At 45.9% G+C, this 16,694-nt stretch overlaps 1 protein-coding gene across 1 annotated transcript in view; it reads left to right on the forward strand.

The window, feature by feature from the left end:
- The window catches only part of LOC139371460 (dedicator of cytokinesis protein 3-like), a 339,147-nt gene that overhangs the window by 186,884 nt on the left and 135,569 nt on the right, over window positions 1–16,694 (forward strand). Inside the window, exon 6 of the mRNA XM_071111887.1 lies at window positions 15,191–15,339. Within this exon, the coding sequence (XP_070967988.1) occupies window positions 15,191–15,339 (149 nt within the window). The remainder of the gene's footprint in view (window positions 1–15,190; window positions 15,340–16,694) is intronic.

Raw genomic sequence — 16,694 nt, forward strand, 5'->3', positions numbered from 1 at the left:
CAACTAGGTACTGATGACCACGGCCCCGAGGACGCATGTCCAAGATTTTACGGACCCTGTAGATAGGTGCGCCCTCGACAAGGATGGGGGGGGGGGGGGGAAGACGAGCGGGGGCGCGAAGAACGGGCTTAACACAGGAGACATGGAAGACCGGGTGGACGCGACGAAGATATCGCGGAAGAAGAAGTCGCACTGCGACAGGATTAATGACCTGAGAGATACGGAATGGACCAATGAACCGCGGGGTCAACTTGCGAGAAGCCGTCTTAAGGGGAAGGTTCTGAGTGGAGAGCCAAACTCTCTGACCGCGACAATATCTACGGCTCTTAGTTCTACGCTTATTAGCAGCTCTCACAGTCTGCGCCCTATAACGGCAAAGTGCAGACCTGACCCTCTTCCAGGTGCGCTCGCAACGTTGGACAAAAGCCTGAGCGGAGGGGACGCTGGACTCGGCGAACTGAGATGAGAACAACGGAGGCTGGTACCCGAGGCTACTCTGAAAAGGAGATAGCCCGGTCGCAGACGAAGGAAGCGAGTTGTGGGCGTATTCTGCCCAGGGGAGCTGTTCTGACCAAGACGCAGGGTTGCGAAAAGAAAGACTGCGTAAGATGCGACCAATAGTCTGATTGGCCCGTTCTGCTTGACCGTTAGACTGGGGGTGAAAGCCGGAAGAGAGACTGACGGAAGCCCCAATCAAACGGCAAAACTCCCTCCAAAATTGAGACGTGAATTGCGGACCTCTGTCCGAAACGACATCTGACGGAAGGCCATGAATTCTGAAAACATTCTCGATGATGATTTGTGCCGTCTCTTTAGCAGAAGGAAGCTTAGCAAGGGGAATGAAATGAGCCGCCTTAGAGAACCTATCGACAACCGTAAGAATAACAGTCTTCCCCGCTGACGACGGCAGTCCGGTGACAAAATCTAAGGCGATGTGAGACCACGGTCGAGAGGGAATAGGAAGCGGCCTGAGACGGCCGGCAGGAGGAGAGTTACCGGACTTAGTCTGCGCGCAGACCGAACAAGCAGCCACGAAACGACGCGTGTCATGCTCCCGGGTGGGCCACCAGAAACGCTGGCGAATGGAAGCAAGCGTACCCCGAACGCCAGGGTGGCCGGCTAACTTGGCAGAGTGAGCCCACTGAAGAACGGCCAGACGAGTAGGAACGGGAACGAAAAGAAGGTTCCTAGGACAAGCGCGCGGCGACGGAGTTTGAGTGAGTGCTTGCTTTACCTGCCTCTCAATTCCCCAGACAGTCAACCCGACAACATGCCCCTCAGGGAGAATCCCCTCGGGGTCAGTGGAGGCTACTGAAGAACTGAAGAGACGAGACAAAGCATCAGGCTTGGTGTTCTTAGAGCCCGGACGATAAGAAATCACGAACTCGAAACGAGCGAAAAACAGCGCCCAACGCGCCTGACGCGCATTAAGTCGTTTGGCAGAACGGATGTACTCAAGGTTCCTATGGTCAGTCCAAACGACAAAAGGAACGGTCGCCCCCTCCAACCACTGTCGCCATTCGCCTAGGGCTAACCGGATGGCGAGCAGTTCGCGGTTACCCACATCATAGTTACGTTCCGACGGCGACAGGCGATGAGAAAAATACGCGCATGGGTGGACCTTGTCGTCAGAGAGGGAGCGCTGAGAAAGGATGGCTCCCACTCCCACCTCTGACGCGTCAACCTCGACAACGAACTGTCTAGAGACGTCAGGTGTAACAAGGATAGGAGCGGATGTAAAACGATTCTTGAGGAGATCAAAAGCTCCCTGGGCGGAAACGGACCACTTAAAGCACGTCTTGACAGAAGTAAGGGCTGTGAGAGGAGCTGCCACCTGACCGAAATTACGGATGAAACGACGATAGAAGTTCGCGAAGCCGAGAAAGCGCTGCAGCTCGACGCGTGACTTAGGGACGGGCCAATCAATGACAGCTTGGACCTTAGCGGGATCCATCTTAATGCCTTCAGCGGAAATAACAGAACCGAGAAATGTGACGGAGGAGGCATGAAAAGTGCACTTCTCAGCCTTCACAAAAAGACAATTCTCTAAAAGGCGCTGGAGGACACGTCGAACGTGCTGAACATGAATCTGGAGTGACGGTGAAAAAATCAGGATATCGTCAAGGTAAACGAAAACAAAGATGTTCAGCATGTCTCTCAGGACATCATTGACTAATGCCTGAAAGACAGCTGGAGCGTTCGCGAGGCCGAAAGGAAGAACCCGGTATTCAAAGTGCCCTAACGGAGTGTTAAACGCCGTCTTCCACTCGTCCCCCTCCCTGATGCGCACGAGATGGTAAGCGTTACGAAGGTCCAACTTAGTGAAAAACCTGGCTCCCTGCAGGATCTCGAAGGCTGAAGACATAAGAGGAAGCGGATAACGATTCTTCACTGTTATGTCATTCAGCCCTCGATAATCTATGCAGGGGCGCAGAGACCCGTCCTTCTTCTTGACAAAAAAAAACCCCGCTCCGGCGGGAGAGGAGGAGGGGACTATGGTACCGGCGTCAAGAGCTACAGACAAATAATCTTCGAGAGCCTTACGTTCGGGAGCCGACAGAGAGTATAGTCTACCCCGGGGGGGGGTGGTTCCCGGAAGGAGATCAATACTACAATCATACGACCGGTGTGGAGGAAGAGAGGTGGCCCTGGACCGACTGAACACCGTGCGCAGATCGTGATATTCCTCCGGCACCCCTGTCAAATCACCAGGCTCCTCCTGTGAAGAAGAGACAGAGGAAACAGGAGGGATAGCAGACATTAAACATTTCACATGACAAGAGACGTTCCAGGAGAGGATAGAATTACTAGACCAATTAATGGAAGGATTATGACAAACTAGCCAGGGATGGCCCAAAACAACAGGTGTAAAAGGTGAACGAAAAATTAAAAAAGAAATGGTTTCACTATGATTACCAGAAACAGTGAGGGTTAAAGGTAGCGTCTCACGCTGAATCCTGGGGAGAGGACTACCATCCAGGGCGAACAAGGCCGTGGGCTCCTTTAACTGTCTGAGAGGAATGTCATGTTCCCGAGCCCAGGTCTCGTCCATAAAACAGCCCTCCGCCCCAGAGTCTATTAAGGCACTGCAGGAAGCTGACGAACCGGTCCAGCGTAGATGGACCGACAAGGTAGTGCAGGATCTTGAAGGAGAGACAGGAGTAGTAGCGCTCACCAGTAGCCCTCCGCTTACTGACGAGCTCTGGCCTTTTACTGGACATGAAGTGACAAAATGACCAGCGGAACCGCAATAGAGACAGAGGCGGTTGGTGATTCTCCGTTCCCTCTCCTCAGTCGAGATGCGGATACCTCCCAGCTGCATGGACTCAGCACCCGAGCCGGCAGAGGAAGATGGTAGTGATGCGGAGAGGGAGGCGACGGAGAGCGCGAGCTCCTTTCCACGAGCTCGGTGACGAAGATCAACCCGTCGCTCAATGCGAATAGCGAGTTCAATCAAGGAATCCACGCTGGAAGGAACCTCCCGGGAGAGAATCTCATCCTTTACCTCTGCGCGGAAACCCTCCAGAAGACGAGCGAGCAAGGCCGGCTCGTTCCAGCCACTGGAGACAGCAAGAGTGCGAAACTCAATAGAGTAGTCTGTTATGGATCGATTGCCTTGACATAGGGAAGACAGGGCCCTGGAAGCCTCCTCCCCAAAAACAGATCGATCAAAAACCCGTATCATCTCCTCCTTAAAGTCTTGATACTGGTTAGTACACTCAGCCCTTGCCTCCCAGATTGCCGTGCCCCACTCACGAGCCCGTCCAATAAGGAGAGATATGACGTAGGCGACACGAGCAGTGCTCCTGGAGTAAGTGTTGGGCTGGAGAGAAAACACAATATCACACTGGGTGAGGAACGAGCGGCATTCAGTGGGCTCCCCAGAGTAACACGGCGGGTTATTGATTCTGGGCTCCGGAGATTCGAAAGCCCTGGAAGTGGCCGGTGGATCGAGGCGGAGATGGTGAACCTGTTCTGTGAGGTTGGAGACTTGGGTGGCCAGGGTCTCAACGGCATGTCGAGCAGCAGACAATTCCTGCTTGTGTCTGCCTAGCATCGCTCCCTGGATCTCGACGGCTGAGTGGAGAGGATCCGAAGTCGCTGGGTCCATTCTTGGTCGGATTCTTCTGTTACGGTGCGTGAATGAGGACCCAAAAGCGAATCAACTTAAACAGAGCTTCTTTAATTACCAAACATAGGTAGGCTCAGATGGACCGGCAGATTCCGACAGGACAGGACAAGGTTACAGCAAACATGACGACAGTCTGGTTCAGGCATGAATGACACAAACAAACAAGAATCCGACAAGGACAGGAGCAGAAACAGAGAGAGATATAGGGACCTAATCAGAGGGAAAAAGGGAACAGGTGGGGAACGGGGTGAATGGGTAGTTAGAGGAGACAAGGGACAGCTGGGGGAAAGCGGGGGAGAAAAGGTAACCTAACACGACCAGCAGAGGGAGACAGGGTGAAGGGAAAGGACAGAGACAAGACAACATGACAGTACATGACAGGCCACCCCTCATAGCCTGGTTCCTCTCTAGGTTTCTTCCTAGGTTTTGGTCTTTCTATGGAGTTTTTCCTAGCCACCGTGCTTCTACACCGTGCTTGCTGTTTGGTGTTTTAGGCTGGGTTTCTGTGCAGCACTTTGACAACTGCTGATGTCAAATGTGCTTTATAAAAGACATTTGATTTAGTACAGTGAATGGCTTTGCTCAGCTCTAGTCTCCAGGGACTCAAGCTGCCTGTTGTAATGTGTTGTTTTACTTGACTGAACAAACACTGAAGAGAGAATTGGCAGAGCCTGTTTCTGTCTGCAGCCTTATTACGGCAGATGGAAAGATGACATGACATGTGTAGGCTATGCACTGAGTGACCTGAGTGTGTGTGTGTGTGTGTGTGTGTGTGTGTGTGTGTGTGTGTGTGTGTGTGTGTGTGTGTCTGAGATACACTGAGTATACAAAACATTAGGAACACCTTCTTAATATTAAGTTGTATCCCCTTTTGCCCTCAGAACAGCCACAATTCGTCGGGGCATGGACTCTACAAGGTGTCGAAAGCATTCCACAGGGATGCTGGCCCATGTTGACTCCCAATACTTCCCACTGTTGTGTCAAGTTGGCTGGATGTCATTTGGGTGGTGGACCATTCTTGATACACACGGGAAACTGTTGAGCGTGAAAAACCCAGCAGCATTGCAGGTCTTGATAAAAAACTGGTGTGCCTGGTACCTACTACCACACCCCGTTCAAAGGCACTTAAATCTTTTATCTTCCCCCTTCACCCTCTGAATGGCACACATTCACAATCCATGTCTCAATTGTCTCAAGGCTTAAAAATCCTTCTTTAACTTGTCTCCTCCCCTTCATCTACACAGATTGAAGTGGATTTAACAGCTGACAGCAAAAAGGATCATAGGTTTCACCTGGATTCACCTGGTCAGTCTCTGTCATGGAAAGAGCAGGTGTTCCTAATGTTTTGTCAACATGTGTTTAGATTGTGTGATGATGTGTTTAGGCTACATGTGTTTAGATTGTGTGATGATGTGTTTAGGCTACATGTGTTTAGATTGTGTGATGATGTGTTTAGGCTACATGTGTTTAGATTGTGTGAGGATGTGTTTTGGCTACATGTGTTTAGATTGTGTGATGATGTGTTTAGGCTGCATGTGTTTAGATTGTGTGATGATGTGTTTTGTCAACATGTGTTTAGATTGTGTGATGATGTGTTTAGGCTACATGTGTTTAGATTGTGTGAGGATGTGTTTAGGCTACATGTGTTTAGATTGTGTGATGATGTGTTTAGGCTACATGTGTTTAGATTGTGTGAGGATGTGTTTTGGCTACATGTGTTTAGATTGTGTGATGATGTGTTTAGGCTACACACCAGCGGTCTCCAGCAGGTCGATCGTGAGTTACCAGTAGTTACCAGTCACCAAACAATTCTGAAAGTACATGGAGTTTGACACCACAAACTGCCAACTACTATCTAATGAACGCAACACTGACATTATCCCACCCCAACATCAGCCACTATTGGCTTAAAAAAAGCCAAACCTAACACAATATCTACCAATTCATTTCCAGCAATATTTCCTGTGTTTGTCTGTGTGGTGCGTACGTTTGTCTATCAGTCCGTGTGAAGCCAGTTGATGTGATAACCTTCTCGTGGGCTGACAGAAATACTTTCCCCAGAACCTTCTCAATTAAATGTTAACTACAAAGTAGGCAGAAGTGTATAATTTATATATATTATTTGTTATTTGTAAACTTTGCCATGAGATTAGCAGCTTATAGCAAATAGTTTCATCTTTACTCATTCATTTGATACAATGATTAGACACAAACCTCATGATGGAGGCTCCTGTATAAACAGAGTTATGGTAATGTGGCTGTATTGTCTTTCATGAGGTCACAAACATGAAACAAAACAGGCCGGGTCGTAGCTGGCTTCTCCCCCGACCGTTTACACATTCTCCAAAACATGGACATTGTTCAGTTCTCAAGTTCTGTGATGTAGAAGAAGTTCCTTAGTTCTACTGTGAAACTCTCTCTCTCTGTACTGCATGGTTAGGAGGAAGGAGAGAGTTTCCTCCAGGAATTTACGACCTGAGATAACAGAACCTGGGTGTAGGAGGGAGAGAGAGGGGAATGCCACGCTCTGTACCTAGAAAGGGTCACGTCCTGATACTATGTAAATCCCACCCCGGGTCAAAATTTCTCTCAAACATCTTCTTTGGAGCCTTGAACAAACTGGAGCCAGCGTTCATTGTCCATTTGGGACTTTATAAAAAAGTAATTTGAGGTCCATACTCCCCAGTTACTATCAATGCATTTACTGTCCAACTCACTGAAATTCTATACTTGACCACTGCTACATACCTTTTGGACAATGTCAGAAAATCAAAGAAGCTGATTGGAGGAACCAGGTTGGGTCCGCCCCCCATCTTCATCAACGGGGCTGACGGTCAAAAACTTCAAGGTCCTCGGTGTACACATCCCTGATGAGTTGAAATGGTCAAACCACACAGACACTGTGGTGAAGAAGGCACGGCAGACACTCTTCAACCTCAGGAGGGTGAAGAAATGCGGCATGTCTCCGAATGGCCTCACAGTTGTCGTGTCTATGGCTATGCTGGATTAAGTGATATGACATGCTATTGGGGCGGCAGGGTAGCCTAGAGGTTAGAGTGTAGAGGCGGCAGGGTAGCCTAGTGGTTAGAGTGTAGAGGCGGCAGGGTAGCCTAGAGGTTAGAGTGTTGGGCTAGTAACCGAAAGGTTGCAAGTTTAAATCCCCTCGCTGACAAGGTAAAAATCTGTTGTTCTGCCCCTGAACAGGGCAGTTAACCCACTGTTCCTAGGCCGCCATTGAAAATAAGAATTTGTTCCTAACTGACTTGCCTAGTTAAATAAAGGTTAAATAAAAATATATTCAATGAATTCCTTTCTCTGTAATAATATTACCTGATTGAGCTAATCATGTAAATGTAATTAACTAGAAAGTCGGGGCACCACAAAATAATATTTATAGAGCTGTTATCTTCCGAATAAACTCTTAAAGACCAAGTAATATTTGACATCAATAGCATTCAATATTAATCGTCATCTTAATTCAGTCTCATCTGAAAGTTGTAAATTATTGGTTATCTGCACGAACCCTGGCTAACAAGTTGAATCAGCTATGCAAAATTGGGTTTAATTATTTATTTACTAAATACCTAACTAATCACACAGACTTACATATACACAGAATGAATCATACATTGATTACAAATTATGTCATAAAGGAAAACAACCCTAGCGCCGGAACAGATATGACAGCTGGTTACACAAAGAAAAGTTTGGGTTTGTGTGAAAGAGAAGCTAGACTTGAGGAACAAAGGGAGAAGCTATGTCTCTATCGGGCCGTAGGCAGCTACTCTATCGTAAATACAGAATCTTATGCATTCTAAATTACCGGTCGGTGGTAGATGGAAGGCCGTGTTGCTCAACAGAGTCCTTTGTCCTTTGAAGAGTGTCTCTGGTGGTGAACGGGAAACGTTGTAGTGTCGTCATTGTGTGATACTCTGTCCGTCCTTTCCTAGCCCACGTTTACAGCGGCCGCTGCTAACTCAACGGCTAGGAGGTATCACTTCTGTAGTGAATAATAGTTCAAAGTTCATACCATTCGCAACCAAAGCTCACGCTGAGGTTGGCTTCGTTCTGTAGTTATTATCTGAACAATTCTGACATCAGATCGTCATCCTAATGTACCCGGAACAGGAGTTTACATTTTCATCAAGGCTTTATATAGTGGAGGGAGAAGGGTGTGTTTTCATAGTTTATAACCCATGTCTCTTCACAGGGGCGGGCCACTGATTGAGCAGAGCCCTAACCTTATGAAAACCTAAATCTCTCATTTGGAAGCTAAAATTACATTTAATCTTTTCACCAATAATTTTATATTTAAACATTTGAATTGCACAACAATTCCATGTGAATCTGATAACTATAATGTGTAGACTTTCCCAGATACAGTTTAGGTCGTACTGTCATCAGTCATATTGTCTCAGATGACAACCGAACTGACATCATATTCATTAATTACCAACGCATATTTTCAACTGGTTATATTACCGAAATATGGTTCCTTTCCCCCCACTTGTTTGATGTTCCCAGACTCTCTGTTTAACAAAGGCTATTCAAGAGTCCCTCTGTAGAGTCAAGAGAGAGGGAAGGGAGAAAGGCATTTATGGGGGGTCATAAACCTTACCCACAGGCCAACGTCATGGCCTGGTAAGGCAACTACACCGCCACTCAGTGGTGGTTCTAGCTTGTATGGCTCCCTGGGTGAACATTCTGCACTAACTGTAAATTTTATTCAGAAATTTGGAACGACACAAATAAATAATCATAACATTTAAAACTATTAAATATATACGAAAATAAGAGTCATATATTAAAAAGAAGTAACAAAGACAAATAGGAACAGATTTGTGTTGATTTGGCACTCGAGCATCAAAACATTACCCATCCCTCAACACTGTCAACCAAGAGTCAAGACTACATTACCCATCCCCCAACACTGTCAACAAAGAGTCAAGACTACATTACCCATCCCCCCAACACTGTCAACCAAGAGTCAAGACTACATTACCCATCCCCCCAACACTGTCAACCAAGAGTCAAGACTACACTACCCATCCCCCAACACTGTCAACCAAGAGTCAAGACTACATTACCCATCCTCCAACACTGTCAACCAAGAGTCAAGACTACATTACCCATCCCCCAACACTGTCAACCAAGAGTCAAGACTACATTACCCATCCCCCAACACTGTCAACAAAGAGTCAAGACTACATTACCCATCCCCCCAACACTGTCAATCAAGAGTCAAGACTACATTACCCATCCCTCAACACTGTCAATCAAGAGTCAAGACTACATTACCCATCCCCCAACACTGTCAACAAAGAGTCAAGACTACATTACCCATCCCCCCAACACTGTCAATCAAGAGTCAAGACTACATTACCCATGCCCCAACACTGTCAACCAAGAGTCAAGACTACACTACCCATCCCCCAACACTATCAACCAAGAGTCAAGACTACATTACCCATCCTCCAACACTGTCAACCAAGAGTCAAGACTACATTACCCATCCCCCAACACTGTCAACCAAGAGTCAAGACTACATTACCCATCCCCCAACACTGTCAACCAAGAGTCAAGACTACATTACCCATCCCCCCAACACTGTCAACCAAGAGTCAAGACTACACTACCCACCCATCCCCCAACACTATCAACCAAGAGTCAAGACTACATTACCCATGCCCCCAACACTGTCAACCAAGAGTCAAGACTACACTACCCATCCCCCCACACTGCCAACCAAGAGTCAAGACTACATTACCCATCCCCCGACACTGTCAACAAAGAGCCATGACTAAACCAATTCTCCTTGGTGGTGTGCAGACTGGTTTTATACTATTCTTAACCATTTCACACAAACCAGAAAAAAATGCAACAATATGTCTGTGAAACTATATATTCACATTATTATGAATAAATTGTGGTTTATTTGGTAGAATTTCGTAGTGTGACTGATTTTACCAATTGCATTAGTACTTTACAAAAGTTAGAGGTGCGCTATTTGATAGATTCCCCTGCTCCCCCTACCTTGGACTTCCAGTGGGGAGACCTGAGGTCATCCTACCCCGCCCATCTCGTACTTCTGAGTGGGAGACATTCCCAGGCAGCAGCCTGCCTAGCTCCCAAACTAGAATCAGGGCGCCCACTCCGACAAGGTTAATTGACCCACAGTCCCACACGGTGACGTGACGTACAAATGAGAGATAGACAACCGATGGTGCAAATGTCACCATTCCATTTTTTCCCGTGCTGGTCACCCCGCGCCGCCCCCAGCAAGATGTCGCCCTGGACGGCTGCCGATGTCGCCTATACATAAATCCGCCAGTGCCGCCGCTGACCGCAAGGCGTGCCAGCGGGTGGTACGCTCAGCCGATGGCACAATTGGGTGCTCTCTGCCTTCCCTCCAGGACACCTACAACACCAGGTGTCGCAGGAAGGCCAAGAAGATCATCAAGGACCTCATCCATGCAAGCCTCAGCCTGTTCTCCTCGCTTCCATCACGCAGACACAAGTACTGTAGGAGTATCATGGTAAAAACTGTCGGACTGGCCAATAGCTTCTACCTCCATACCGTCAGGCTGCTGAAAAACCCCCCCCCCCCAGAGCATAAGAATTTCACTCTACCCTGTGATTACATCTGCGACAGAAGTGAGGAGAACAGGCTGTGGCTTGCATGGATGAGGTCCTTGAGGTCTAGCTCCATGGATGGATCTGCTGTCTAGCTCCATCATGGATGGTTCTGCTGTCTAGCTCCATTATCAATGGTCCTCCTGTCTAGCTCCATCGATGGTCCTCCTGTCTAGCTACATTGTGGATTGTCCTCCTGTCTAGCTCCATAATGGATGGTCCTCTTTTCTACCTCCATGGATGGTCCTCCTGTCTAGCTCCATGGATGGTCCTCCTGTCTACCTCCATGGGTGGTCCTCCTGTCTACCTCCATGGATGGTCCTCCTGTCTAGCTCCATGGATGGTCCTCCTGTCCAGCTCCATCGATGGTCCTCCTGTCTAGCTCCATCATGGATGTTCCTCCTGTCTAGCTCCATGGATAGTCTTCCTGTCTAGCTCCATCATGAATGGTCCTCCTGTCCAGCTCCATGGATGGTCTTCCTGTGTAGCTCCATAAATGGTCCTCCTGTCTAGCTCCACAATGGAAGGTCTTCCTGTCTAGCTCCATAATGGATGGTCCTCCTGTCTAGGTCCATGGATGGTCCTCCTGTCTAGCTCCATGGATGGTCTTCCTGTCTAGCTCTATGGAAGATCTTCCTGTCTAGCTCCATGGATGGTTCTGCTGTGTAGCTCCATCATGGATGGTTCTGCTGTCTAGCTCCATTATCAATGGTCCTCCTGTCTAGCTCCATCGATGGTCCTCCTGTCTAGATCCATAATGAATGGTCCTCCTGTCTACCTCCACAATGAATGGTCCTCCTGTCTAGCTCCATAATGAATGGTCCTCCTGTCTAGATCCATAATGGATTTTCAACTAGGATTGTTATCAAAACCTATAAACTATTATGTCTTTGGATCAAACTGGTAAAAGAGAGAAGCTTTTATGTCTATGACACCAAGGGGTAACAATTACCCTGTTGGCTTATTATTTCATTATAATCAAATATAGTTATCAGCACTCTCTGGCTAGGGTCTCTCATCTCATCACCCATCAAATTGCTTTTGTCTTCATTATTCACATTTGGTGTGTGTGACGTGAATACCTTTGTGTGTGTATGTGGATGTGTTTAACAACTAAGAATAGTAAACAAACAAAAATTGGACCAACTGGGCATATTTTGTTAATCCCCACGAGATCAAATGCTATTTCTAGGGGGTTAAGGGTTAAGGTTATAGTAGAATTATGTTAAGGTTAGGGTTAGGAGCTAGGGTTAGTTTAAGGGTTAGGAGCTAGGCTTAGGAGCTAGGGTTAGTTTAAGGGTTAGGAGCTAGGTTTAGTTTTAGGGTTAGGAGCTAGGGTTAGTTTAAGGGTTAGGAGCTAGGTTTAGTTTTAGGGTTAGGAGCTAGGGTTAGTTTTAAGGTTAGGAGCTAGGGTTGGTTTTGGGGTTAGGAGCTAGGGTTGGTTTTAGGGTTAGGGTTGATTTTAGGGTTAAGAGCTAGGTTTAGTTTTAGGTTTGGGAGCTAGGGTTAGTTTTAGGGTTAGGAGCTAGGGTCAGTTTTAGGGTTAGGAGCTAGGGTTAGTTCAGGGTTAGGAGTAGTTTTCGGGTTAGGGTTAGGGAGCTAGGGTTGGTTTTAGGGTTAGGAGCTAGGGCTAGGAGCTAGGGTTAGTTTTAGGGTTAGGGAGCTAGGGTTGGTTTTAGGGTTAGGGTTACAAGCTAGAACCTAGGGTTGGGAGCTTGTGTTAGTTTTAGGGTTAGGAGCTAGGGTTAGTTTTATTTTATTTATTTTTTTATTTTACCTTTATTTTACTAGGCAAGTCAGTTAAGAACAAATTCTTATTTTCAATAATGGCCTAGGAACAGTAGGTTAACTGCCTGTTCAGGAGCAGAACGACAGATTTGTACCTTGTCAGCTCAGGGATTTGAACTTGCAACCTTTCGGTTACTAGTCCAACGCTCTAACCACTAGGCTACCTTAGTTTTAGGGTTAGGGTTAGGAGTTAGGGTTAGGAGCTAGGGTTAGGAGCTAGGGCTAGTTTTAGAGTTAGCGTTAGGAGTTAGGGTTATGAGCTAGGGTTAGGAGCTAGGGTTAGTTTTAAGGTTAGGGTTAGGGGTCAGTGAAAACAGGATTTTGAATGGGACTGAATTTTGTGTCCTCACAAGGTTAGCTGTACAAGACTGTGTGTGTGTGTGTGTGTGTGCCTGCATGTTAGACTGCCTGCCTATGTGTATGGTGTGCTCACCTAGATTCCTTTATAAGTGTGATAAGCCCAGGTGGCGTTCTGTAACTGTGATATGATGTGTGGTTCCTGCCAAGTCCTTATCACTAACCCTGCCAGATGGGCTCTGGTCCAGGACACTAGCATTAAAACAGCTGGCCCCCTATTTCCTATTGGTCCTATGGGCTCTGGTCAGGGATATCTAGTCAGTTGTACAGCTGAGTGCATTCAACTGAAATGTGTCTTTTGCATTTAACCCAACCCCTCTGAATAGTGCACTATGTAGGGAACAGGGTGCCATAATGCTCTGGTCTAAAGTTGTGAATAGGGTGCCATAAGGCTCTGGTCTAAAGTAGTGAATAGGGTGCCATAAGGCTCTGGTCTAAAGTAGTGCACTATGTAGTGAATAGGGTGCCATAAGGCTCTGGTCTAAAGTACTGCACTATGCAGGGAATAGGGTGCCAGCCCTGGTCTGAAGTACTGCACTATGCAGGGAATAGGGTGCCAGCCCTGGTCTGAAGTACTGCACTATGCAGGGAATAGGGTGCCAGCCCTGGTCTGAAGTACTGCACTATGCAGGGAATAGCGTGCCATTTGAATGGTGTGGCTGTTGAACAAGTTGAGGAGACTAAATTACTTGGCATTACCTCAGATTGTAAACTGTCATGGTCAAAACATATAGATTCAATGGTTGTAAAGATGGGGAGAGGTCTGTCTGTAATAAAGAGATGCTCTGCTTTTTTGACTGCACAAAGCAAGTCCTGCAGGCTCTAGTTTTATCTTATCTTGATTACTGTCCAGCAGTGTGGTTGAGGGCTATAAGGAAAGACATAGTTCAGCTGCAGCTGGTCCAGAACAGAGCGGCACATCTTGCTCTTCAGTTTAATCAAAGGGATGATATAAATACTGTGCTGCCAGTCTCTCTTGGCTGAGAGTTGAGGAGAGACTGACTGCATCACTTCTTCTTTTTATAAGAAACATTAATGTGTTAAATCCCAAATTGTTTGCATAGGCAACTTACACACAGCTCTGACACACACACTTATCCCACCAGACGTGCCACCAGGGGTCTTTTCACAGTCCCCAAATCCAGAACAAATTCAAGAAAACATACAGTATTATATAGAGCCCTTATTGCATGGGACTTCCTTCCATCTCATACTGCTTAAATAAACAGCCAACCTGGTTTCAAAAAACAGATAAAGCAACACCTCGTGGCACAACGCCTCTCCTCTAATGGACCTAGATAGTTTGTGTGTATGCATTGATATGTAGGCTACGTGTGACTTTAAAAAATGTGTGTAGTTCTGTCCTTGAGCTGTTGTCTATTAATGTTCTGTATTGTGTTTCATGTTATGTGTGGACCCCAGGAAGAGTAGCTGCTGCTTTGGCAACAGCTAATAGGGATCCTAATAAAATATCAGAAATGGCAAATACCGTTTGTGACGCCTCTGGTCCAGGACATCAGACATATAACCTACCTCCATACTGACAATAACTCAATGGACTTCATACATTCTGGAGGAACTGAGCCTTTCAGGAAAATTAGCTTATTTTTCTGTCCGTGTTTTGTTCTAATAATAGACAGAGGTAGAAGATGACTTCACACCTTCAACATAGTTTTTTCCCAGATGTATTTGACTGCCTGCTAACGGAACTCACATCTAAACTTACATAGGCTGTTTCATAGAAACTCATAATGTAGGCCAGGAATTCTGTCTCCTGACTGGTTACTGACTAATGCAGGTTAGCCAGATCTGCTGTCTCCTGACTGACTGACTGACTGATGCTGGTTGACGCAGGTTAGCCAGGCTTGCTATCTCCTGACTGACTGATGCTGGTTGATGCTGGTTGATGCAGGTTAGAAGGCAATTGTGTTTCTAAATTAGTGTATTTGATGAAGTACTTTTAGTGTTTCTGTTTTTATTTATTTGTTTCTCTCTCTCTCTCTTTCTCTCTCTTTCTCTCTTTCTCTCTCTTTTCTTTCTCTCTCTCTCTCTCTCTCTTTTCTCTCTCTCTCGCTCTTCTCTCTCTCTATCGCTCTTCTCTCTCTACTCTCTCCTCTCATCTCTCTCTCTTTTCTCTCTTCTCTCCTCTCATCTCTCTCTCTTCTCTCTCTTCTCACTCTCTTCTCTCTCTCTCTTCTCTCTCTCTCTCCTCTCTTTCTCTCTTCTCTCTCTCTCTCTCTCTCTCTCTCTCTCTCTCTCTCTCTCTCGCCTCTCCTATAGAAACACAAGGTGGACTTGTTCTACAAGTTGCGTCACGTGATGAATGAGCTGTTTGACCTTCGGAGACAGATGCTGTCTGGTCACCTGACCCAGGATCAGTTCAGAGATGTCAAGAAACACATCACAGTCCGCCTGGACTGGGGCAACGAGTGAGTTCACTTACAGTAATGTACCCTTCTGTTATACTGTAGTGACTGTAGGTCATACTGTAGGTAATATTGTAGTGACTGTAGGTAATACTGTAGTGACTGTAGGTAATACTGTAGGTAATACTGTAGTGACTGTAGGAAATACTGTAGTGACTGTAGGTAATACTGTAGGTAATACTGTAGTGACTGTAGGAAATACTGTAGTGACTGTAGGTAATACTGTAGGTAATACTGTAGGAAATACTGTAGTGACTGTAGGTAATACTGAAGTGACTGTAGGAAATACTGAAGTGACTGTAGGTAATGCTGTAGTGACTGTAGGTAATACTGTAGGTAATGCTGTAGTGACTGTAGGTAATACTGTAGGTAATGCTGTAGTGACTGTAGGTAATACTGTAGGTAATACTGTAGGTAATACTGTAGTGACTGTAGGTAATACTGTAGGTAATGCTGTAGTGACTGTAGGTAATACTGTAGGTAATGCTTTAGTGACTGTAGGTAATACTGTAGGTAATACTGTAGTGACTGTAGGTAATACTGTAGTCACTGTAGGTAATATTGTAGGTAATACTGTAGTGACTGTAAGTAATGCTGTAGGTAATAATGTAGTTACTGTAGGTAATACTGTAGTGACTATAGGTAATACTGTAGGTAATACTGTAGTGACTGTAGGTAATACTGTAGTCACTGTAGGTAATACTGTAGTGGCTGTAGGTAATGCTGTAGGTAATACTGTAGTGACTGTAGGTAATACTGTAGGTAATGCTGTAGGTAATATTGTGGTGACTGTAGGTAATACTGTAGTGACTGTAGGTAATACTGTAGTTACTGTAGGTAATACTGTAGTGACTGTAGGTAATACTGTAGGTAATACTGTAGTGACTGTAGGTAATACTGTAGGTAATGCTGTAGTGACTGTAGGTAATACTGTAGTGACTGTAGGTAATTCTGTAGGTAATACTGTAGGTAATACTGTAGGTAATACTGTAGGTAATGCTGTAGGTAATACTGTAGTTATTGTAGGTAATACTGTAGGTAATACTGTAGTGACTGTAGGTAATACTGTAGTGACTGTAGGTAATACTGTAGGTAATACTGTAGTGACTGCAGGTAATGCTGTAGGTAATACTGTAGTGACTGTAGGTAATACTGTAGGTAATGCTGTAGGTAATATTGTAGTGACTGTAGGTAATACTGTAGTGACTGTAGGTAATACTGTAGTTACTGTAGGTAATACTGTAGTGACTGTAGGTAATACTGTAGGTAATACTGTAGTGACTGTAGGTAATACTGTAGGTAATACTGTAGTGACTGTAGGTAATACTGTAGTGACTGTAGGTAATTCTGTAGGTAAT

The sequence above is a fragment of the Oncorhynchus clarkii genome, chromosome 17, assembly GCF_045791955.1.
Source record: "Oncorhynchus clarkii lewisi isolate Uvic-CL-2024 chromosome 17, UVic_Ocla_1.0, whole genome shotgun sequence".
In the NCBI taxonomy this organism is placed as follows: Eukaryota; Metazoa; Chordata; class Actinopteri; order Salmoniformes; family Salmonidae; genus Oncorhynchus; species Oncorhynchus clarkii.